Raw genomic sequence first — 24288 nt, 5'->3', positions numbered from 1 at the left:
ATATCAATGGTTAGGTTCCTTAGTCAACACTTAAGGGCTAAAACTGGTCATGCAGGTGTCTGAATACACAGTTAGGTTCCTGGGTTTGAAACCTGAGCCCATGTGCCAACCCCGAGTGCTGGAAATGCTGTGCTAAAGGCATGTCAGAGAACAGACAGCACACATGCATATGTACACTTACACACCTGTACACATATACAGAGGCTAAAACCTGTGGGTCAGATGAAGCCATGGTGTAGGTAGGCCCAGCTCCCAGTGGCACCAAAGGAAGTTACACCTGCTTACACCAGCACAGCCTATATTTTATTTCCCCTCTTACCAGGCACGTAGGGAGGGTTATCAAGTTCCCCTGGGGAACAGCCATCCACTGACCCGTCCTTGAAGTCGGATGGTTCATTCATGTCCTAGACAGAGAAAGTCAAGTTGAAATTTCATTCATAGGGTTTTGGTGATTATCAAGCTGGGAGCTTGGTCTCTTCTCAGAGACCAGACGCTGCTCACCTATACCCCCATGGGACCACCCACCTGGCCAAAGCCACAAGGAGCCAGTGGGACTGCTCCATGGCTGTCTTTGCTTCTTGAGCCATTCAGCTGGAGTCCTAATCCACCCCTGGACTTGGGAAGCTAACTGCATCGTGGTCCTGACCTGTTAAACTCCAGCATGTTCAGTACCTGGAACAAGGTGCAGCCTAGCGCCCTTTTATCCAGCGTAGTGAAAGTTTACACTGGACGCACATGACACGTGTCTCCCAGTGTATACGTGCCTTCAGGGACACAGAGCTTGTCAAGGACAAGGAAACTGGAAAAACAGGAGCTCAGAGAGGTACAAAAGCTTCAGGGATAAGTGAGACATACACTATGCTGGGGGGAACATGAGGGAGTAGCTTGGAGAGCCCCTGCCTTTGTAGCTCAGACCCAGCAGAGGTAAGGAGGAACTTACGATCCAAAGCCCATCAAAGGGGACGCGAGCATGGAACCGGTTCAGATTCTCCAGCCACCACTGGTAAGTGTCTGGGTTGGAGAAGTCAGGGAAAGCAGTGAGGCCAGGCCACACCTATGGAAAGGCCAGAAAATAACACATTCTGTGAACCTCTCATTGGCCAACTGCACCAAGGAACAGAGCGCGTTCAGAGAATCACAGCCTATTGTACACCTGCAAAGCTGGCAGTCCAGCCACCCTCCACCTGTTAATGCACCACTGACCTTCCTATCTGCCACTAGTGGCTGGAGCTGGAGACTTAGCCTGGTCCACTTTTGAAATTCCACCTTCTCCCCTGTAGAGAAGGTGGAATTTAAAATGCAGATGGTGGACGGGCAGCACTGCTGCTGAAAAGCCCATTTGATTTTTCTGGTTCAGCTTGAATATTCTAAGGTGCCAGTAGTAACAATGGGACCGATGGTTCTTTAAATATGGGGCCCGATTCTTCCCTGCCTTGCACCCTGGGTAATTCTTTACACATGTGCAGAGCAAGCACAAACCAGGTGTAAAGTACCACCCTGTTCAGAGGGAGGGAAGGGTCTGGATTTCACAGCACTTTACACCCATGGGGAATCAGGCCCATAATTTTTAGCATAACGATCATCTGTTCTTCCCAGTGCTTTTCAAACTTTCTTGAAGTACTGAAGAGAGACTGAGAGGTGTGCCATAGGAGCCCATAATTTAGAAGCTTAGGGTGAGTTGGATCAGAAATCACACTGGATTGTGGGTAATAAATGGAGCAACACACTGGGGGCTATTTTTCATCATTCCGGAAATAGGGAGAAATTCAGAAAATCAGACTGACAGATTCTGACTTCACTTGTGTTCATGTGACTCCACTGATCCCAAGAGGTCACTCTGGAGTCACACAGGGGTGAGATCAGAATCCGGCTCAGTATTTTCCCCACACAGCCTATTCAGCCCTCTTTACAGAAATGAAATTCCCAGTGATGTCAATCCACTTAAGGAGAGACTCAGCCCCAGAGCACACAGGACAGAAAGGTCACTTGACCATTATTTTTATTATTTTACCCTTAACAACTCTAGGGGTGAAATCTTGGTCTCACGGAAGCCAATGGCAAAACTCCCATAGATTTCTGTGAGGTCAGGATTTCACCCGAGTGGCTCCCCCCATCTTACCTGTCCAATCAGCGTTTGCCCCTGAGTGGTATTGATGAATATGCCACGTCTCAAGCCTTCATCGTAAGGCCAATAAGAACCAGGAGGATTAGTGCTGCTGATCCCAGGATCCTGGAAACATATGGGACAGGTTACATTCTCCCCCCAGTGTCCATGAAGCCTCACCGATATACCCCAGGTAACTCAGAGAATAGCTTACTGGTCCTGGGAGCCCTGGCCCACCAAACTAGGGTTGACTAAAGCTCACATGTTACTGCCAAATTGACCAAGAGGAACAGAAATTTGCTGCAGCATTTCCACTTGTGAGAAAGAATGTTGTATAAAGTGTCACTTCTCCAAGAATCAAGGGTTGGGTTAGAGAGATAGATTTTTTTTTTGTGGAGGGGGAGGGAGGAAAAGAGGGGGAAGGCCCCAGAAGTCCAAGGACAGGAAGCATCATCTCACAGCAATGCTGAGTATATGGCCAATGGAACAGCAATGAGTGGAATCACTCCATTAGACCAGGGGTTCTCAACCTTTTCCATTCCAGGACCCCCTCTTCCATCAAGCTGGGGGTCTCGATGGAACCTGCCTCCCATTTACCAGTGTAGGAGGGGCAGGGAGGCGATGACCTGGTCACAAACCCAAGGTTGAGAACCCATGAATCAGACTGATTGACAGATAACTGCATCGGTTTTTCCTTGTGTGATTGAGACATGGGGAGGTTTACACGCAGAGCAGACAGGAAGGCAGCGGGATAACGCTGGACCTGTCGCTAGAGCTCGCCTGTAGAAAAGGGGGAAATTCCAAAGGCCGGGCTCATGGATTCCAGCAGGGGTCCTAGCCACTCCTCCCAAGCAGAGGCCTGTGTGAGGCCAAAGCAGAGAGGGATAAGGGGGTGGGGGAGGGGATAAAGAGAAGGTCACAAAAGTACCTGATGCTCTTTCAGGCTATTGCTCAAAGCCAAGCATCAGACTTGTTCGGAGGGTAAGGCATATGCTAAAAACTAAAGGGCTATATCCTCAGCTGGTGTAAATCAGCATAGTTCTGTTGGCATCAGCACCAGCGGAGGCTCTGTGCCAAAATGTTTCTCACTGAAATAGACAGAAGGTATGGTGGGGAGCCTGACCCCTCATGGAGCAGCGAGTAGCTCCTGCTCTTGTTTGTATTTGCAAGGCGAACACGTCTCACATACCGACTGTGGCTGCATCTGCCTGAAGTTTTAGAAACGAAAACAGCCCTAGCATATAATTCAGGAAGAAGGTCAGAGGAAGTCAGTATACCAGGATCATGACGTAGTACTGGCCATGCTTGTGAAGGTCTTCAACCAACTGCGGGAGGGTGTCAAACTTGTCGGGATCAAAGGTGAAGTCCCGGTACCCTTCCATATAATCAATATCATTCCACTGAGCATCCTGCAAAGAAAAGATGCAGAATTGCATGGTGTGGAAATGCTTCTGCGGAGCCGCCTAGCCTCCTCTGGACAGCAGGTATTTATTTTACCTGTGGTATCTGATAATTCCTCATGGCTTTCACAGTCTGCCAGGTTGCATTGCTTGTCCCATAGCCCCAGCGGCACAGATGGAACCCCAGCCCCCAGAAAGGTGGCATGGCAGGGAAACCTGGAACAACACAATTGGAATGGAGACAATGACGAACTTGGCAACCCTGATGGAGGCGGTAATGACTAGGGCAATTCTGAATGAGAGGGAGGATCTGGTGGAGATGAGGAAGAGGCAACACCCCTGGTGGCGTAGGACATCACGATGAATCTGGTGAGACAGGTGCTAATGTATAAATGTGAGGGTGATGGCAGTGGATGGAGATGCTGGGCATGTCTAAGCATACAAAGGAACGGATATTCAACAGGCTGTCTTGGGGGTGAGATGCACAGAGAATGGCTGAGGTACTGATATTTACCTATCACCTGCTGGTACTGTTGGATGACCATGTTGGGATCTGGACCCAAGAAGATGTAAAAATCCAGAACTCCTCCAATGGTTCTCCAGGTCAAGGCAGGAGCTGGCTGCAGAGCCACCTCTTTGGAAAGTGACAGAATAGAGACAATGAAACAGTGGTCCAATGCCTAAAGCATGAAACGGGGTCAGAAGTCCTGACTTCAAATCATGGCTCTCCCACAGACAAATGGGACCATAGGCAAAAATACATGTCTATAGCCCTGTGCCTCAATTCCCCATCTGTAAAATGGGAGTAATAGCACCTCCATATCGCACAGGGTTCTGAAGGCTTAAAGGCTGCAGCGTGATTTGATATCACTGGATTTCAGGTGCAACAGACGTGCAAAGGATTATTACAAAATCTGTTTTCTAGACCTGACAAGTGTGGCGTTCTCACCGTTTCCATTCCAGAACTAAGCCCAATAGTGCTTTCTGTCTCTGTAGTGTAGAACCCATTCCAGAGCCCACAGAACTGAATGATAAATGAAGAGCTGACCGTGAGAGCGAGTTTCTGTTGGACTAAGGGCTTTGCTGGAAAGGGTGCATTGTATGCGGGAGTTCTCACACCTCCGATACAGTTGGCGCGTTTTCACAGCACTTCCCTGCACAGTTATTCTTGGGAGTTTTATTGCAATAAAACGTACACAGCTGGAACGAACGTGGCACTGGCGTGAGGCCCCTCATAACATCAGGGTCCCAGATGGCACTAACAGGGCACCGGTGTAAAGAACCTCACGGTGTCTGTGTCCTTGCTGACATTGGCCTGGCGCTACCATCAGGAAGCTCACCCTACTGGAGTCCTGGCTCGTACCAATATGCCATCAGTGAGAGGACACTCACAGTTCTGGAGTCCCAGCTGGCATCAACAGCTTTACAGCAGCTCCCCGTGGAAGCCACAGCTGGCATCAGCAGGGTACAACTGCGAGAAAAGCAGCCAGCAGATTTATATCCCTGCTGCGCCAGAAGTCGCACTCTCCATAGTTAAAGGGCAGAGATATCAGAGGAGAACCGGGCTGGACCAGGGGCGTGAGAGAAGCTGGCTTTTCAGACTACAATCCAGCAGCTGCCTGTGTGGTTAAACCGCTTGACAGTTGCTAAAGAGCCTAAGTTTAGCCAGGAAACAGATGTCTGGCTCAATAAAGGGGCCACGAAACCACATCTTTCTCTTTTACTGCTTCTCTTTGCCACGAGTTCCTGAACTGCCACTTCAGGTCAGTCCCCCCCACCCGGTCAGCTCCAGCTCCCAAAGCCAGCAGGCCCCTTTTCTAGTGATTAGGAATAGCACCAAAATCTATGAGATGCCACCGTCAGGGCATGCAGGCTGGTGAAGCAGGGGGCTTCCCTCGGCAGGTCCTGAACACCGGCTCCACCCCAATGTAGCATAAGAAAGCACGTACCCATTGCATTGCTATTCAGGAGGAAAACACCATGAGCAGCTCCCTCTTCCTCCATCAGCAGGTAAAATGGGTGAGCTCCATAGAGGTTGTATGACTCCTGCACACAGAAGTTGTCTGATAAGAGACTTGTTTTCAATACGTCAGGGTCACCCAAAGGAAAGCGGAATGGATAACAAGGGAGGTGTCTAAGGAAGGAGAGTTATGAGCCATGGGGAGCAGTTGACAGATGCCTTCTGGACCCTCTTGGCTCAGTGTAATTTAGATCTATCTTGACTAGGCATGTCAGTTCTGGTCACCCATATGTAGGACAGTCGTGATCAGCCTGGAGAGAGAGGGGCAATGGGCAGCCAGGATCATTGCCAAGTTTGCATCTGAAGGCCAAAGGGGCTTGGCGTATTCTCAGCAAAGAAGAGCAAAAAAAAAAACAAAAAAAAAAAACAAAAACAACAACAACAACAAAAATGGAAGCTACTGTAATAGAAGGGATCGGTGATGGAGTGGGACAGGATGAGCTACAAAGGGCCTTCTAGAAGGCATCTTAAAGCAAGGGAATTATGCAGAAGTAGGGCAGCCAGGCACAACTACCATACTTCTCTCAAAGTGGCAAAGACACAAATGGCTGCCATGTGAGCCCATGGCAACAGATTAATAAATCCGTGTATGGGACACAGTCATCTTTAAACAGAGCTAGAGGGGAGTGAAGGACACAAAGGTAAAACAGGGCGAGAGAAACCCAAAGGGAAGAGATGTTTCCTTCCTATGTGACCCAAGTTTGCTGGGTCTCAGCTCCATCCCCAACGGGCCGTGTCCCACACCGAAAGGAACTCTGCTCAGATGGGGAGTGTCTGTTAACACAGACCCCAGACTAAGCTGGTGAGGTGTTTCAATAGCCTGTGGGGATTCAAGAGTCCTCTGCTGCTGAGTGGAGAGGTCGCCTTTGAACCTGATCAAAGGTAAGGAAGATTTCATATCCCAGCATGGCCTTCCTGTAACCCCTCACGTTAACCACAGAGAGGGGCAGGGGGAAGCCCATGTACCGAGGGCTTCCTTTGCATGTTAAAGACTTAACAGACACCATAACATTCTTGGCCTGCCCACATCTCAGTTACTCGGGGTCTAAAACACTCAGAGCTCTGTCTTCCTCCGAGACTCACCCAGCTCTGCTGAAGGAGTTGCCAGTAGTCAGACTCCACCCATCACACTCCCAAAGGAACTGGGAAGAGGTAAAACCTCTGTGCACCAGAGTGGCACAGAGCCATTCCCAGAAGAGGGGCATTCTCTGCTCTAGAGGGGAGAGAATGGGCTGCCAAACCAGCACAGGAGGGGACTCGCTACACCAGAGCACAGAGGGGTCATGTGTCTGTTCAGAAATAACCTGATGCCGGGTTCTGACCTGGGCTATGGAAGGAAGCAAACACAGTTCTTCTATGTAAGGCAGCTGTGCAGGTTGGACCTGTTACACTAAGGGGAACCTTTGACGGGCAACAGTGGAGTTGAAATAGCAAGACTCTGGCCCTGCACGCATCACCGAGGGGACAATGGTACCGTGGGAGGGACATCCCGGGCCCACAGCGTCAGGGTGCTCCAGTCCAGGCTGTGCAGGAAGCTACTCCGATGCTCCCCGAGGCCATAGAGGAATTTGGAAGGGAGGATGGTCGAAATCTGGAGAAACTGGTCAGCGAAGATCAAGGGAGCCACGGTCGTGTTTAACCTGGACGGGTGGCGGGAGGGGAGTGAGAGAAGATACAAAAGTGGGCAAGAAGCAGGATGAGGGACAGAGCAGGAGCAAGGGAAGGACAGAGCAAGAGAGGACAAATATCATTAAAACAATGTCAGTCTGCTCCTCTGCTGCTGCTAAGAGCAATCACGGCACCTTCCTTCCAGGATCTCAAACTTCTGCACAAACTAGAGATCACCCACCCCGGCGCACAGACGCCTAGATTCTGTTACAAATTCCATGGCTCAGCAATTTGAGTGAACTCTCCTATCCCAGCCAAATGCAGAGCCAGGGCACAACCTGGCCCAAAGGTCAGCATGACTCAGTCTGATCCAGAGGTTAGGTTTCAAGTCAAGGTGCCAAGAAAAGTCTCCTCAGAGATTATATGTAACCCTCTACGCAACAGAAACAACACAGGAGTGAGATTTCCTGATTGTCTAATCACCAGCAAACTACTCCCAAGAGGACCAGGTTAGCAAACGCACAAAGTTTTAAACAACAGTAAAATAAGGAAAGGGTGGTGAATCTGAACTCTTCTCTACATACCCCGTCCTACTAGAACTGGCTACATGCTTAAGGGTGTGGGCACAATGCCACTGAATGGATCTGTACATACTTACACCGGGACGGCATTTGGCCCTTCCCCCAGCAAATCCTGTGTGAGTGTGAGAGAAAAGAGCCAAATTTACAGCCCTCACACTGATTTCTTCCCCAGCATATTTGGCCCCAGTCCAAACTTGCACCCCACATGCCACCTGGTGTGCAGCGTAAAAACAATACCACTTAGCACTTACACAATGCTTTGCACTTGGAAGGCACCAGACAATCACTAAGTCATTAACACATTACGCAAATAAGCACATGGTAAATGCAGAAGGACAGACTCTTCTCCTCTCCGTGCCAAGCCACATCAAGACAACGTTAACCAAGTTCCCAGAGTCAACCCTGCATTCTTTCTACCCAGGCCCAGGAAGTGCCCATCCCCACGGTATCTGAAACCTCAGTTCTTGAGGAAGGAGGAAGAGGGAGAACAGCTGTCTCCCCCAGCCTACAGGGCATGCTGACACAGCAAAGCTCATGCTCTCCCCGCCCAAACCCAGGTGAATAAACCAAGCAGGTGGGAGTCTTGGGCTTAGGAGAGGAGAGAGACAGTTCCCTCCTCCCTCCTAGCTTCGGCTCTGTGGTGCCCCCACAGGTGGAGCTAACGGGCGGGGTCAGCTGCTGAAGTTGGAGAGAAAGAAGAGGAGGGTGAACTCTTACAGCACAGCGCCAGAGGCTCTCCGCCTCAGCAGCAGACCAAAAGGCTCCTTGGAGAACTCCAGGCTGTATACGGGATTCTCTGCTTTCTTCATTGCCCGAGGAACCTCCAGGGGGACTTCAAATCGAGGGCTTGTGGAATCTGTGATCTACAAAAGGAAGAAAACATGTCTTAAAAACAGCAAAGCAGGAGGCAAAGGAGTGTTTAATTGCCTCAGAGGGGCGACCTGACAGCAAGCTAAACTCAGCAACAGCTAGTGCCAGGGGGATACAGCTGCCGTGTCTGGCTTGACATGATGGGACCCTAGACTGAGACATAAGATGGGTTCTACTGCTTGTCAGGGGCCAGTGTCAGCCAGCAGAAACCAGGGGATTTAGTTAGCCAGACTGAGAGGCCCTACCTGGGACCCTTCTAGGCATGGAGGGCTTGGCGGGAAGGGACACAGACCAGAGAAGGCAGCTCACCTTGATGTGTAACCGAGTGTCTGTTTCAAACTCCACGCTCAGCTGCAGCCTCTCAATGTCTCTGGGATAATAGGCCTTCACCTTCCTCCTCAGCAAACCCACCATTCCCAGCGCAGTCTGGTTCAGGCTCTCCAGAGTGTAGCTGGGGAAGTCAGGGGGGTAAAAGCACCAGGGCACTCCGCTCCTGCTCCCCAAAGGCTGGTCACGTTCAATAAAGCAGCACCCCCTGCTCTCACAGAGCTCTTTTGTCACCACCACGTTCCTCTCAGGGTAGCAGTCAAAGCGGAGAGGCTCAGCGACAGCGCTGCATTTCTCCAGGGGCGTCTGTCCATGCTGGCTCCCAGACACCTGTCTGAGCATCCACATGGTGACTCCACTCAGCAGGCCAGCTACAATCATCAGCAGGCCAACACCCAGCCACCAAGTGGACAACTTCCGAAGGCAGGGCGGCTTCCCATCAATGCTCTCTTCTTCAGCATAGGATTCTGTAGGCTGTGGGATGTCTGTTGCCAGCTTTTGGTAGGACTTCATCTTCCATGTGCTAAAATGAGGGAGGGAATAAGCACCAAATGAAGGAACTGGCAGAGAAAATCCTACCCTACTGATGAGGAGATTCTTCCATAGGAGAATAATCATCATGAAGAATAAGCGATATCAGACCATGCCATAGCCCTGAGGTTGAATTTCCCTGCCTTGTCTTGCTGCCTGCTCACTGTTTTTCACAATAATGTTAGTGCAACATACAATCACAGCAGCTCTGGTCATTGGTTCCTTTGCCGTAATACTTGCATTGTGCAGAAAATACAGAATAACTCTTGACTCTGGAAACGGGTTTGAAGGTGGAAAACAGGACCCTGCCCTACTTGATCTGCTGCTCAGTGCTCTGCCTAATATAGGGCCAGGCCCTGCACAGGTTCACAGGGTTGGGAGAATCTACCAAGAGCTCTCCCGTACACATTGTACAAGGAACAGCTGCTGTTTAAGTCTGCATTCTCACGGAGCACCTTGAGCACTACCAGCAGAGGTAGCTAGCCTCCTGCACAAGCTGACAGACCAAAGCCAGAGAAGTGGCGGGAGATACACACACACACACACACACCTTTCTAAGGATGTTGCAGCTGTTACTCCAATGTGTGCTCTCCAGAGATATTCCGGCTATTTGTGAGTTTAGGGAGCCATAATGTTTCCAGGATCTGTTATATGGGCTGAACCCAGCTCCACCCACCCTACCACAGCTGTGGTTTCTGAGCCACATGAGATCCTTGTGAGGTGCTGAGCATGCTCAACTCTTACTGAAAACAACTGGCATTGAGGATCTCCAGCCACCTGGAGTACTGGACCTTTACATTGTAAAATCTTTGGGGCAGGGAATGTTCCTTAGCTCCATCCCATTATAAATGACTAAAGAACTATTTTGGAAATCTCGCATACAAACATCTTCTCTGGGGCCTCCTTGCAAACAAAGGGCTTTTCTGAGCTGCTACTGCCACTGCAGGAAAGGGAGAGATCTTTCAACACCTTAAACTACAGCCATTATTTCTCTAAACCGTAGATATGCATATATACTAATTCAAATACTTCTCACACCAAATCTGCATTCTGCAGGCAAAACAAAAGCACGGAGAAATTACTTTTCTTGATGTACAATCAAATATTTTATTTAATATATACACTGCAGTAGCACCAAGATGCCTCAATCAAGTCGGGCCCCAGTTTGCTAGGTGCTGTACAACCGTATAATAAAAGACAGTCCCTGCCCCATAAAGCAAAGCAGCTTTATTTAATGCATATTCCCCAAGACACTCAGGGCCACCTTGTCTATTGACTCCGTTAATACAGTCATATGCCAATGCAAAACTCTGCAGCTGCACGTGCAGATATTTGCATGAACAAACAGGTTGCTAAAATGCTGTAACCTGATCCATGCACCAAATGCCCCTGGACATGTATAAGCGCAGGGGTTCACAGGTGCAAACAGACTTTGCCTGCCACCTCAGTGGAGGCTGGTGGAACACAGGACCCCAAATTGTTATTTGAATGGATCACTATGAACATTTGGTATTAAAAATCCCCCCTGCCAATGCACTGGATCACCATTTCTCTCTCTGGAAATCTCTGCTGAACATACTTAGCTATTTTGCTCTCCCCGCCTCTGATCCGGTGAGAGCTAAGAAGCTTACATACACCTGTCTCCTCTTGACATTGTGGTTTCAGGAAGACAGTGAGGTCTCCCAGCTTGCAGCACTTCATGCCTGCTGTACCATAAACCTCCTAAAATAAGCCCTGCACATGGTTTCTACCACTTCAGTCTATTAGCAGCGCAAGAGTCCTAACTTCCTGTACATGCCTTGGGTACCTAAGAAAGTTAGATTATTAGAACTTTGAATATAAACAAAAATAATTCAGTAGAAATAAAGCCATATTCTTATCAATTATGTCATACCAAAGTTTATTAGGAGCTTTTCCCTTGTCTGAGTTCAGTGGGAACTTCTAGAAAGGATTTCAAAGCCCATTACAAAAATGGCTAGGCATTATTATCCGCATTTCACAGAAAAGTCGTGGCTTGCCCAAGGCCACATAGTGAGTGACAATACCAGGAATAGAATCCAGGTTTCCTGACTCCTAGCTCAACATCTTATCCATAGGACCTTGCTGCCTCCCCTATATAAATAAGATAGACAGATATAGACTGTGACAGAATATACCTGTGTGTGTCCACACCCCACGCACTACTGTAATCATCCTTGTGAGGTTTCATTTAAAAACTCATAATTTGCTGGTCATTATGGCCCCACAGGTATGGTGACCAGACAGCAAATGTGAAAAATTGGGATGGGGGTGGAGGGTAATAGGAGCCTACATAAGAAAAAGATCAAAAAATCAGGACTGTCCCTATAAAATCAGGACATCTGGTCACCCTACCCACAGGCCTCTGGAAGTCAGCATAATTTAGATCGGCCATGTTGTGGCTGGGAATGACCCAACACTCAACGGCCCCATGATGTGGGAGCACAAAGATGACTAAAAACCTGCCTTTGAACCCTCATCTCGAGCTGTATGTTGGCTCTTTAGACCTCTTTAGCTGTATGTGTGCCCTTGGACCATGGTCTGTAGCACGGTAGTTAGTCTATTGCAGGTTTCGAACACGCTTTGTAAATTTGTGAGGTTTGACAGAAAGCAGCACTGATCCTGTTAGACAGTAGCTTTATTTTAGCAGTACTGCAGCTTTAGCCAGCCTAGCTAAGTCAGTTCAAAAAGGATGTGATTCTTAAAGTCATGGGATACCCAGGAGAGGGAAAGAGGAGAAGCTGAGAACCAGCTCCCTGATTTTTCTGCCTCAGCAAAGGTTAGAGTAGCCTAGGGATGCTGTAACTTGTACTTCCTGACTATGGTTCCATAGGGACCACATATCAGCAGGGGGATAGCCAGAGCACTGTGTGGTCCAGCCATTTCCCCACCCTGCTCTCAATATGTCCCCTAAAACAGGGCTGTGAGGAGGGGAGATGTAGGAGCTGGGTACACTGGCTCTGCACCAGAGGAATCCCCAACGGGAAACTTGCAAATGCTCCTTTGCACCGCCTGGATTGCGCAAAGGGAGTGGCACAAAGCAAAAAGTCTGGCTTAAAATATTGATTGTAGCCCCTTGATCTTTTTTGAAATAATATGTTTAGCCCACAGGTTGAAAAAGATTAATATCACTAGCTTAGACAGACAGACAGTTTCAAACATAGTTACAAGACCAAGTGCAGAGCCAGACTGAAAGTCTGGTTTTAAAACACCCAGCCTTTCCTATGTTCTAGTTCAGGGGTTCTCAGCCTTTTTTGTTCTAAGGCCCCGCACAACACGCAATAAAAACTCCATGGCCCACCCGTGCCACAACAACTGCTTTTCTGCATCCAAAAGCCAGCACCAGTGTTAAGGGATAGCAAGCAAGGCAGTTGCTTGGGGCCCCTTGCCACAGGGCCCCACACAAAACTACATTGCTCAAGCTTCGGCTTCAGCCCTGAGTGACGGGGCTGAGGGCCCTGGGCTTCAGCCCCAGGTGGTGGGGCTTCTGCTTTCTGCCCTGGGCCACAGTGAGTCTAATTCTGGCCCTGCTTGGTTGCACCCCCTGAAACCTGCTCACGGCCCCCTAGGGGGCTCCAGATCCCTGGTTGAGAACCACTGTTCTAGTTAACAGTCCATAGTATTTCCATCATGGTCTAAAACTAAGTAGATGTATTGCTATTGGGGTCTCAAAGGTTGAGTCCGTTGTTGATATTAGGTTCAGGTAGGGCACAGTGTTGCCAAATCTCAGGATTTTATTGAGCTGCAGCCTTAAAGCTCTACCTTCTTAAGTCATTGATCTTGCATGGTGACAGGTTTCAGAGTGGTAGCCGTGTTAGTCTGTATCAGCAAAAAGAACGAGGAGTACTTGTGGCACCTCAGAGACTAACAAATTTATTTGAGCATAAGCTTTCATGGGCTAAAGCCCACTTCATCAGATGCATGCAGTGGAAAATACAGTAGGAAGATTTTATATATATATACACACACACACACACACACACAGAGAGAGAGAGAGAGAACATGAAAAAATGGAGGTTGCCATATCAACTCTAACGAAACTAATCGATTAAGGTGGACTATTATCAGCAGGAGAAAAAAAACTTTTGTAGTGATAATCAGGATGGCTCATTTCAAACAGTTGACAAGAAGGTGTGAGTAACAGTAAGGGGAAATTAGCATGGGGAAATCGTTTTTAGTTTGTGTAATGACACATCCACTCCCAGTCTTTATTCATGCTTAATAGTCTCTAAGGTGCCACAAGTATTCCTCGTTCTTTAAGTCATTGACTACATGAGACTCTCGCTTCTTAAAATGAAAGCTGTTTCTAGCCCTCATGGTTACAAAGAAAAACTTAACATGAATCTTAACGGTTCAAAAAGCTGAAGACAAATCAAAAGAACCCAACATTTATTATATATTAAAAATCTCATGATTTCTGAGACTTGATTTATAATTTTTTGAACACTAGGAATTGGCAATATTGATGACATTGCTACAGGATAACTGGATTAACCCTGCTGGCCACCATTGGCATTTCAGAGTCTCTTGACTCCAGCAAATAAAGAAAACAATCGATTGTAAAATTTCACCCCTTTCTATTATTGCTGTCCCAGATTGTATCTTGTCTATCTCTGCTGCAGTAGTTGAACATAAGAGGAGGGAACTTAAAGTTTTCTAAGAACTATGTAAACTAAGATCTCATTTTCTCTTACTAGACTCCGGTCTGATATATACGTAGTTAGGCTTGACAGAATTCAATGTTTTTAATATAATTTCAACTGATAATATCAATATTTATTTTTAAGCATTTTTAAATCTTTTTATTAGCTTAATTTTCACAGTAGCACAAAATTGCGGGTTTCATGCTTTTTGTTTCAAATTTTATCAATTTAAATTTTCCCAGTTGTGGGAAATTCAGGCGGAGTAAGACAATTATCTAATGACAGTAAGCACTGACATTCAAAAAGTTAAAGCTTTATAACTATTAAAACATAAATTGTCAACATCAAATGTCAAACTATATGAAGTAAATATCCTTAAATCAAACTCTAAATTCTCAAGCAGCATTTTTCTTCCTTTGCCTATCTGTACATTTCAATTACTTGTGGAATTTTTTTTTTTGTCGGTGTTTGTACCATGATATCGATGTTTACCAACACTAACTGATAAAAAATATAATCCTTCCAAGCCTAAATATAGTGTTATATGGTAATTGGACACTTGCATTCTCCTCTTGTGGACTTTAGGGGCATTACATTAAAGTCACAATGAAACTCAAGGAAGAAGTACTTTGAAATCCACGTGACTGAGAAAAAATTGAAACTGAAAGCCATTTTCTATTCCACTGCCAAAAATATAAATATAATGTACATCACAAGATATAAATAATATGAGAAACTTCTATTAAAAAGCAAGGAAGAAAAATTGCTGAATTCTAAAAGAGGTGAAAGATATTATTATTATTATTTGACTAGGTGCTTGGTGCTGTACAAAACACAAAAATAAAGACAGTCTGTTCCCTCTGGACCTTGCAGTCTAAAAGATAGATGACAAGAGGCATTGGAAAACCCAGATGGGAATAATTTAAAGGGAACCCCCTTCTCCATACTGAAGGTAAACTCAATTATTGGTAATGTGGAAAAAGAGATGGTGAGAACAGCTTCACAACATATGACAATCAGCCACTACTTTAGAAATGAACAGTGCTCCTAAACATTTTACAGAAGCCCAATACTGCTGTGCAGGTGTATCCTAGATTCTTGAAATTGTCACCTCCCTTTGGCACCACTTACCTACCCTGTCGTGCCCCTAAAGCTATCTTGAACACAGCCCCTCTAGGCTGCCAAAGGGGATGATGATCAACACTCTAAACGTTGCATCTGAAATGTCCCAAGCTCCCTGGAGTCTGCAAGAAGTTAGGTAGAGCAGGCACCCTGCAGTTTACTGTGGGGGGACTTTTCAGCAAGACCTTATATACCTGGGTTCTGCCAGAACGTTAGGGTGCCCAGGGCATTTTTTTGTACAAGACAGAGTTTGAAGCAATTGCTTGTCTCTGACCACCCTGTAAAGCTGCAACCCCCCACCCCAGAGGTGGCTGCACCTCAGCAGTGAGGGGTGTGTAGAGAGTCAGGGATGTTGCTCATGGGGGTGAGCAATCCAAGATAGAAGTTGGGTAGTCAAACAGCACACTCACTATGCCCCACACTACTACGGGAAGGACGGATGCCCCTCCCCACTCTCCTGTCTCCACTGCCCCTCCTGTACCAACTGCACCACCTCCTCCTCCGGCCCGGCCCCGGCCCCGCCCCCATCCTCTTGCCCCGCCACTCCCGGATCCTCCGGCCCCTTCCCTGTGCGCCCCCGCCGCCTCCTCCCCCTACCGTGTCTGCGCTCCATGAATGAACACGGTGGGCGTGACCAGATGACGCGCTATGACGAGAGGGCGTGGCCACGTGACGCGAGGAGTGATGCGCGATCCCGGAAGCGGCCCGGCCCCTGGTTGGTCGGCTCCGGGGCGGGGGGGGGCCCGCGCTTGTTGTTGTTCCCGGGACTCGCACACACACAGAGAGGGAGGCTGAGAAGCGCGTCCCCGCCACTATTCCCCCGCGCCGCGCGCGTCCCCGCCTCCGCCGCCACCTCCCCCCCGCGCGCTCCTGACAGGCCCAGGTAAGACGCAGCCCCCGGGGTGCGGCAGTCGGGTCCGGCCCGGCGGGGTGGGGCAGGGTCCGGCCCGGCCCGGCCCGCGCGGAGCCGGGCAAGGAGGGGCCGGGCACCTTGTAGCAGGGGCTGGAAATTTGCTGAGTCACCATCGCGTGGGACACGTGGTGTCCACCCCCGACCGGACCGGACCGGACTGGACCGGGGGGTGATGCCGCGGCCGGCTCCGCGCCGGGAGGGGGGGCGGTGCTCACACACGTGGCTGCCCCGGACGGGGGCCCCACCACGCGCTCGGCGCCGGCGGGCGGCTGGGCGGGCTGAGGAGCAGGTGGGGGGCGCTGCGGCTCGGAGAATGGCAAATCGGGGGGGGGAGGGGGCTAACGGGGGGGGGGGGGCGGGGTCTGGCCCGCGCGGGGGGGCAGGGAGCGGTGTGGGGCACTGCCATGGGGCGCCCAGGCTGCGCGGTGAGGGGCGGGAGCCGGGGTGGTTCTGATCAGAGGGCACTGGGGCTCAGGGCGGGGTGCGAGAAGCGGAGCTGGCAGGCTTGGCATTGGGATGAGAAGCAGGAACTAGAGGGGCTGGGTGCCTGGAGTGTGGCATGAGGGAGAGAAGTAGGATCTGGGCCATTAATAAGGAGGCTTGGTGAGGAGTCGGGGATGCTGCCCACATCTCTTGGGGATAGGAGGTGAGAGGAGAAGACCAGAGATTAAGCTGAGTGACTGTGGAGAGGTACAAGGAACACCAGGGATCTGAGGGGCAGGAATGGCTCATACACTGCAGATGGCATAAGGGTCTTGGGGAGAAGAGTGCAGAAGTATATGGGATTAGCACTCTCCTGGTGGGACTCTGTCAATGGCGCATTGGAGCAGGAAATCTGAGCAGAGAGGAGAGGTAAACGTAATGGATCAGAAAGGTTGGGAGGGTCTTAGGACCAGAGTTTCAGGCAAGATGAATAGCGGAGTCTGGAATGGTCTTTTAACTGAGGAGAGGGTGCCTAGCCAAAGGGACATTGGGACAGGAGGCTTGAGTTGAGAGGAGGTATGGGCATTAACTAAGCCAGAGACCCCAATCCTCTGCCTATCCTCTCCAGTATGGAATGGGGGAGAGAGAGAGCGAGCGAGCCTGGGCAGGCATGAAGGAGAGTAGAGAGGGATGGTGGTTGGGAGTGAGGCTATGTCTACACTGCACTTTCAGCATTAAAACTTTTGTCGCTCAGGGGTGTGAAAAGCACCAGTGTGGAGAAAACGGTTTGTCAGAGGGAGAATGTCTCCCGCCGACCACACTACCACCCCTCATTGGTGATGGTTTTATCCTGTCCTCCGGAGAGCTCCCTCCTGGCGACAAAGAGCGGCTACACTGTGTACCTGCCATTGTAAGGTGCTCAGTGTAGACATAGCCAGAGTGAACATGGATAGCCTGAAAGGAGTTAATAGTTGGGCTGGAAGGATTGCATCCACTAGAACAAGCTGTAGTGTTAGCAAGCTGTATGATTCAGCAAAGCAACTTTTCAGTTAAATCCTTCTGAATTTAGATAGCGCTGCCGGTGTAACGTCTCCAAGTTGTGATGCTTTTTCTGAATTTAGCATTTGTGCATAGCTCCTCTCTGAATGATTTTATTCTGTCCCCTTAAAGAATCCATGCAGCCCCATCAGCAAGCATTCGAATAACATGCAGAGGCATCTGTATGCATGCATGTTGGTGGCACACAGCAAGTACCTGAGGAAGGGCGACTGCTAGAATTCAGACGCTCCTGCAAACCCTTCTACTATGACATTAAAGGAAATTGCATATCCCTAGATTTTTTTTTTTGTAATTCTTTGCATTGTGTTAGCCATGACAAATGGACACACCTTCATATGACATCCTGGGGTGTTGAAACCCTGTGTAAGGCACATGTTGCTTAATCACCTGCTCCACATGGCCACCCATGAGACTGAAAGAGCCTCCTGGTTTAAACATGGTCTTGGTAACGTAAGATGCCTTGCATTTTGAATCAGAACGGCCACCAGTCCTTGCTACAGACATTGGCATGTTTTCTATCACTGGGAAGGCCAAAAGCATAAGATGGTGGAGGAGGGGACCCTGAACCCACATCGTAGTGGTGGTTCTCATTAGCTTGCGCTATAGGACAAGCGTACAGATTGTGTCTAGTTTTGAATGGTTCTTGAAAACAGTTCTAGCAAACCTGTGCCCTGTGACTCGGAGTTCTAAATATGACTGACTTTGAAGTGTAAAGAGAGCCTTGAGAATTCTGGATAAAATCAGTATGGGTCCACAGTTCTGAGGGGAGCACTGAGGTTCTGGAAACACTGATAAGCAGGCATCCCTACTACTGGCAGTTTGCATCTCAGTGGCCTTTATCCTCCCTACAAAATACACTAGTTTGCGTAGAAAAGAGTTTTTCTGGACTAACCGTAACATTCTGTGCTGATGTGAGAAATGCAGGTTTGGTTTCCTGGTCCACTCTTTTCCTAGACTGGCTGAGAATGGGAATTCTGAGGAGGCAAAATGTTTCCCTTCTGAGGGGAAGGAGATGCTTATTGACAAACCCCACAAACCTTCTTTAGATACATAGAGGTGTGAATAGTCTCAGGTGAGGAGGGGCTACCCCTGGAAGGGGGAAACATCTGAAAATGGTCAGATGGGTCTCCAGCAGTTCAGAGACCACACCCTTCATGAAAAGTGGGGGGGGAGGGGGCTTTAACATTCAGAGCGTCTGCTCTGCGGGTAGATTTGCCTGGTGACTGTGCAGGATACGGATCACTTTGGATTTTCAGACTGAGATAAGGGTGGGGAAACCTTATTCCTCTATCTTCTTCAGGCAGGGAAGGAGATAGCACAAGCTAGAGAAACATCCCCGCTGGGGGAGACAAAGGAGGGGGAATGGAGGTGTGTCTAAACCTTAAAAAACATTTCATAGTCAACTTTAGAGAGAGCTGTTGCTGCTGCAAAGGGCCGTTTCTCTATTTCCCACACACACACACCCATTCCTCTGTGTGTTGCTCAGTGGAGGAGGGGCCCTGTTCTGGGATCCCAGCAGAAAACAGGCCATGAAATCTCAAATTGTGAACAAACGCTTTTGGGCAAAGGGGCTTTGTAGAAAATGGAAAGGGCTCCATTAACTGTCTTGACCTGTCTGCCCCCTGGGTAGCTCCTCACTAGAGCAAAGCTGGGTGTGGGAAGAAGAACAGAGAGGTAGTGAGCAAATGCTCCTGTCCCACACAGTGGAAAACTGCATCCCATTTTGTGGGATTTGGGGCCTTGTGTCTTTGGAAAAGGTGCAGCCCTGCTCCCAACACCAGCCCAGCCAGTATGTTCGGTTATACAGCTGCCATGGTTTAGTATTTAATTTATTTACCTTGCTGCTTTCGCACTGATGGAGCGTGCTTGTGTCGCCTGGTCTCTTTCTCTCCCCTTCCGTGTGTAAACTGATGCAGAGAAGCCTGCCTCCTCTCGTCTCTGCCTAAACGTGATGGACACTTTTATGATCCAATGACAGTGCATAGAATAGGCAGGACCAAGGGGGAGGGAAAATTAACCCTGTTTGTACCTAAGAGACTCTCAGAGAGAATGGGGAGGATAATTATTAATGAGGATATGGTTACAGAGTGCAGGGGCTGTGCTGAATCCCATTAGCAGGACACTTGGCAAAATTTGTCAGGGCTTTGCACTCACACTTTAGCTTAATTGTGTTAAATGTTCTTTGAAACATTAGGGTTAACTCAGACCCCACTGCAAAAGTACAGCGTCTAAAAAATATGGAAGCAGAAATCCGCAAACTCAGTTTCTAGTATCTGAAGGCCGTGCACTTTGCAAGTTTCCCTAATTTCGGTGCCTTAGTCTCCATTGTTTCTGAAACAGATTGGAAGTCTTAGACATTTTGTAATGTCTATGTCTTTATTGAATTAACTGTAAACGACCGGTTGGTCAGTGTTCAGGTGCTCTGTTGAAAACATGCAACTATATTGGAGGTTTGAGAACTGGAGGTGGGACGCCTGGGGCTTTGGCTGCTGAGGTGGCATGGTGTGCAGTTTTTTATCCCACAAACACACCGTACTTTTAGCAGGCGTCTAGCTGTGAAATACTGGAACAGTGCTAACGCTCTACGTTCTCAAGAAATCCCAAGCTCAGCACCCTATTGAGATGAACAAGCCTCTCACACTTTTTGCTGAGCTATTGTTTCAGGCTGTCTAAAGACTCAGGCAGGTAATACTCCATTGGTTCATGTTTGGACGATATTCTTGTGACTGTAAAGCCTAGAAACTCTCCGTAATGGAAGCAATGATCCTGCTGCGTGGTTCTGAAGCAAGGGGTAGATCTGTGGCAAATTCCACTGGCTTGCAACATCTGGGACACTGCATAACAGTCCTGTTCTCTTTCCTCCTTAATAACTATATAAGCTGAGAAAGATGGGATATAATAGTTGGAGCATAGGATAACTAAGAGCTATGAATTCATAAATCCTAATCCCAGTTCTGCCATTAAATCCCAGTGTGGCTATGTGCAAATCACTTCACTGTGCAGGGCCTCAGTTTCAGTGTCTGTAAAATGGAATCTTTATTTGCCACTGGAGCTGGTGTGAGATTTAACTGATATTAGTATAACATTGTTTATCACTAGATTTTATAAATGCACATGAGATCAGAGCTCTGTACCCTCTCTATATCAGAAGCTGTCTGCAGTACATCAGACCTCAGTAGCTCCCAGTCTCCCCTTCCTGAAACTCCAAGGTCTCTGTAGTGTGACCCACAGGCATGCACTCATGATCCCCTGAATCCTCTGCTCTGTAACCACAAGGGCTCTGCAGCATCTGACTCGGTTGTTTACTAAACCACTGAAGACTGTCTGATCCCTGTCCAGGCTTCCCCAGAGAGAGCCTCAGAGTCCTGTCCTGACAGCATTCTGATTCAGTCCGAAGGTTTCTGAATCTGTTCTTTGCTGCTGGATGCTGGTTCTGATCCATAAGAGAATTGGAAAGCTGGCTAGCTGGGTGAGTGTTCTGTGTATAGCTTCTCTCTAGAACAGTACACACGGTGACTCACCCCTCCTCTGTGTCTTCTCTCCATTCACGTAGAAGTTATTGCCTCACGTATGCTTGCTCTCTGTGTGATTCACATCATTGGGGTATCCTTCCCCCCTTCTCTGTTACAGATGAATGACAAGTGTCAGTCTGCTTCTCAGTGTGTGTGAGGATTGTTAGAGCAGGAGGAGGACTTGTGAATGATGGAAGGGAAGATATTCTCTGCATTCCACACTGCAGTGTCTTGGGAATCCATGCTGTGTCTCCAAGGGACAGAAGCACAGAGCTTAGGGTTTAAGCATCTGCCGTTCCCTCATCTGTCAGACCTGATGTCCTCCTTGGTGGACGTGTCATGTGCCAGCTTTGTAGGCATGGTTAACTGACTTGACCGTCTTGCAGGTGTCTCACGTATGGCACGTGGAGGTGTGACGATAGGGATTGGGTAAGTGTGCGCTTCTCACCGGATGAGAACAGTTGTCAAATTGAAATGCTCTGCAGGGGCCAGGAATAGCGTGGCTATTCCGTTTCTCACAGCAGCAGCCAGGGCAGTCTGTCTGGCCTCTGACATAAGGGTAGGCTGTTGGCTATGGATTACTCATTCATGGTGACCAGCCACACTCCAGCTCCAAGGAGCCAGCCTTTTAAATCTTAAAGGAAACTTACAGGCAGAAGCAGGAAGAAGGGTACCAAGAATTGAAAATAGCTTGTGGATAAACAGAAAGTTTGGGTAAGTGACAGAACAATTTCATTGGAAATGATCTAGCTGGATTTTAGTATGGCTGGACAGGGTGTATTCCTAGCATAATCTTCTATGCTTAATTGAGACTATTGATGATTAATAGTCAGATAAAATTGAGAATTCCTTCCTGCTTAAACTGCCCTCCTCTGTCTGCTCCTTAGGAGGGGAAAAGTTGTTGCAGGCTTGCTTGGGGAGATGGTCATATAGTCTCAGGTTACTGTACATGCTGCTTCATGTGTGAATGGAAGCTAAAGAACTGTGGTGCTTCCTACTGGATCATTTATGTCCTTGCCAATGTTTCCTTTTGTAGTAAAATCAGTTTTAACATCCAAGGCTGTGTATGAACTACAAACAAGTGCACCCGTGGCTGCTGTTAGCTACACAGTGGCTGCTGGTATCTAACACTGCCCTCTGTAAAGTGCTTTGGGAGCACTGGAGTGTGAAAAGTGCTACTAAAACCAAATTCTGATCTCCTCTGCTGTGCTCTTTTCTTCTCACACAGCAGTGCTGCCCCACCTCATCCCACTAGTAAGGATTGTCTTGGTTGAGTGGGTGGGGAAGAGGAGAGCCCCAAAACAAAATAGTGGGTAGTGCTGTATGTGCCAAACTGAAACCATCAAACTTGTGGTCCTGGGCTGAATAAGCAGAGCGCTTCAAATTCTCATGAGGATGCTATAAGTCAGATAGGAGCCATCTGGGGGTCAACTGCAAGGGTGTTGACAGAAGCAGGACTGGATTTCCAATTAGGCACAGAAGGCACATGCCTAAGGGCGCAGGCATTCTGGGGGCAACTTACCTCTCTAAAACTGTGTGCCAGACGAAGGTCAGCTGTAGGCGGGGGGCGCTGAAGATGCTCTGCCTAGGAGCACATAAGGTGTAAATCCGACCCTGGACAGAAGTGGTGTCAGATAACCTTATAAAAACACTAGCACTAGGGTTCTTTGTATCCTTCCAATAAAAACACTTGTTTTAAATATAAATGGGAAACACAACCTTATAGAAACACTTGTTCCTTTACCGGGGCATAATAATACTTATTTATCTATCGCTCAGCAATGTGCCATGTGGCTTACAGAATAAAAGTAACATAGTCCCTGCTCCAAAAAGCTTGCAGTCTAGCTTTAGACATGAGGCTGCAAATGCTGTTAACAAGGAATAGGTAAAGAAAATCTTTATAGTAATAAGATCACACATTTATATAGAGCCTTGCAGGCACCCCTATAAGGTATGTGCACTGGGCACCATTAAAAATTGAATGTTTGCAGCACTGTGTACCTTTTTACTTAGGGGTTTTCTGTTTTTTTGCAGTCTGTGTACAGGAAATGTCACATACTGTAGTATATTTAACCACTTGTAGGTGGTAAATGGATAGTCATAAACAGCACCAACTGTGTAAGTATTTTTATCCCCACCTTACAGCAGGGGACATTGAGTCAGAAGTTAAGTAACTTGCTCAAGGCCTAAGACTGCATAATTGTCTGTCAGGATTACAACCAAATTCATGGTACTAAGTCTTGCTCAGACCACACCACATGATGATCCACGGCATAAAATAAATTTATCATGGGATATTCAGTCACTTGAGTGATCTTATCTTGGTGGTTTTAACAGTATTATATTAAACTCTAGAGTAGGAGTCTGTTCTCAAATAGCAGTGGACCTTCACTCCAGTGTCTGTGCGTAAACCAGTATTTGAGAATCGATGCTTATGCAAGAACCAAATTCCTGCATGGGGTCTTCTTCCAGATGCTGATTTTGCTCATTATTTACAGCTGATTTAGTGACCACCACCTGTGTATTGAGTTCTCCCCACCCCCAGCCCTTCATCTTAATCCCACTAGTGACTCTGGTGTTCTGCCTGTCTTTGTGCCTGGACCCCTATAATGGGAGCTGATCCTAAAAGACTTCAGAGGACATGCTGGTTTCTTCTAGAATATACCGATTTATAAGCCAGGCTGCCATTTATTTAATGAATAGGAGGCATCCTGTGTTAATACTGACCCCCAGCTATGAAGGATGGCATGTTAGAGCTTCTACACCTCTAATTTCTATAACACTTGTAACAACCTGGGCCCTTGTTAAATTGTTGTGTGCCTGGTCTGGCACCAAACATGGAGGAGTCTAGGACCTTCCTCTGAGCAGTGTGGAATGTAAATAGACATCCCTTCAGCAGACATCAGAGCACAAAGCAACAGGTGACCAGAAGGGGGGTTCATCACACAGAGTCGCAGGAGGCTTTTAAAAATAAGCAGAGTTACTTTGGGTGGCAGATTACCCCCGACAGTGACCCCCGAGGGAGTCTCCACCCTCAGCACTTGCTTTCCACAATATTCCACATTTCTTCCCCTCTCTGAGCAGCCAGCGGAGTGTTCAGTTTTTCCATCGACTGGTGTAGAAAGTGCTTTGAAGACTCACTGGGTGAGGATCAAAA

The 24288-nt window shown here is 48.1% G+C and overlaps 2 protein-coding genes across 7 annotated transcripts in view; one reads left to right on the top strand and one right to left on the bottom strand.

The window, feature by feature from the left end:
- LOC117883591 (lysosomal alpha-glucosidase-like) overlaps window positions 1-19566 on the bottom strand; it is a 25575-nt gene extending 6009 nt beyond the window's left edge. Inside the window, exons 1-11 of one of the 4 annotated variants that reach the window (XM_034783033.1) lie at window positions 19457-19566; window positions 8893-9433; window positions 8431-8576; window positions 6999-7164; window positions 5454-5550; window positions 4019-4138; window positions 3602-3720; window positions 3382-3513; window positions 2120-2230; window positions 941-1054; window positions 320-404 (exon numbers count right to left, since the gene is read on the bottom strand). In XM_034783033.1, the coding sequence (XP_034638924.1) occupies window positions 320-404; window positions 941-1054; window positions 2120-2230; window positions 3382-3513; window positions 3602-3720; window positions 4019-4138; window positions 5454-5550; window positions 6999-7164; window positions 8431-8576; window positions 8893-9423 (1621 nt within the window). In that variant the 5' untranslated portion in view covers window positions 9424-9433; window positions 19457-19566. Of the gene's footprint in view, window positions 1-319; window positions 405-940; window positions 1055-2119; window positions 2231-3381; window positions 3514-3601; window positions 3721-4018; window positions 4139-5453; window positions 5551-6998; window positions 7165-8430; window positions 8577-8892; window positions 9434-11020; window positions 11130-15233; window positions 15347-15821; window positions 15967-19456 lie in introns of those variants that run through there. The other 3 variants (XM_034783035.1, XM_034783036.1, XM_034783034.1) reach the window with 3 other exon arrangements.
- MAFK (MAF bZIP transcription factor K) overlaps window positions 15920-24288 on the top strand; it is a 17005-nt gene continuing 8636 nt past the window's right edge. The window contains exons 1-2 of one of the 3 annotated variants that reach the window (XM_034783041.1): window positions 16120-16426; window positions 17731-24275. The gene's annotated coding sequence lies outside the window, so the exon portion shown is untranslated. The other 2 variants (XM_034783038.1, XM_034783040.1) reach the window with 2 other exon arrangements.

Source organism: Trachemys scripta, chromosome 10 (assembly GCF_013100865.1).
Source record: "Trachemys scripta elegans isolate TJP31775 chromosome 10, CAS_Tse_1.0, whole genome shotgun sequence".
Lineage (NCBI taxonomy): Eukaryota > Metazoa > Chordata > Testudines > Emydidae > Trachemys > Trachemys scripta.
Note: the sequence above shows the minus strand (reverse complement) of the source record. Positions and strands in the feature narration are given on the sequence as shown.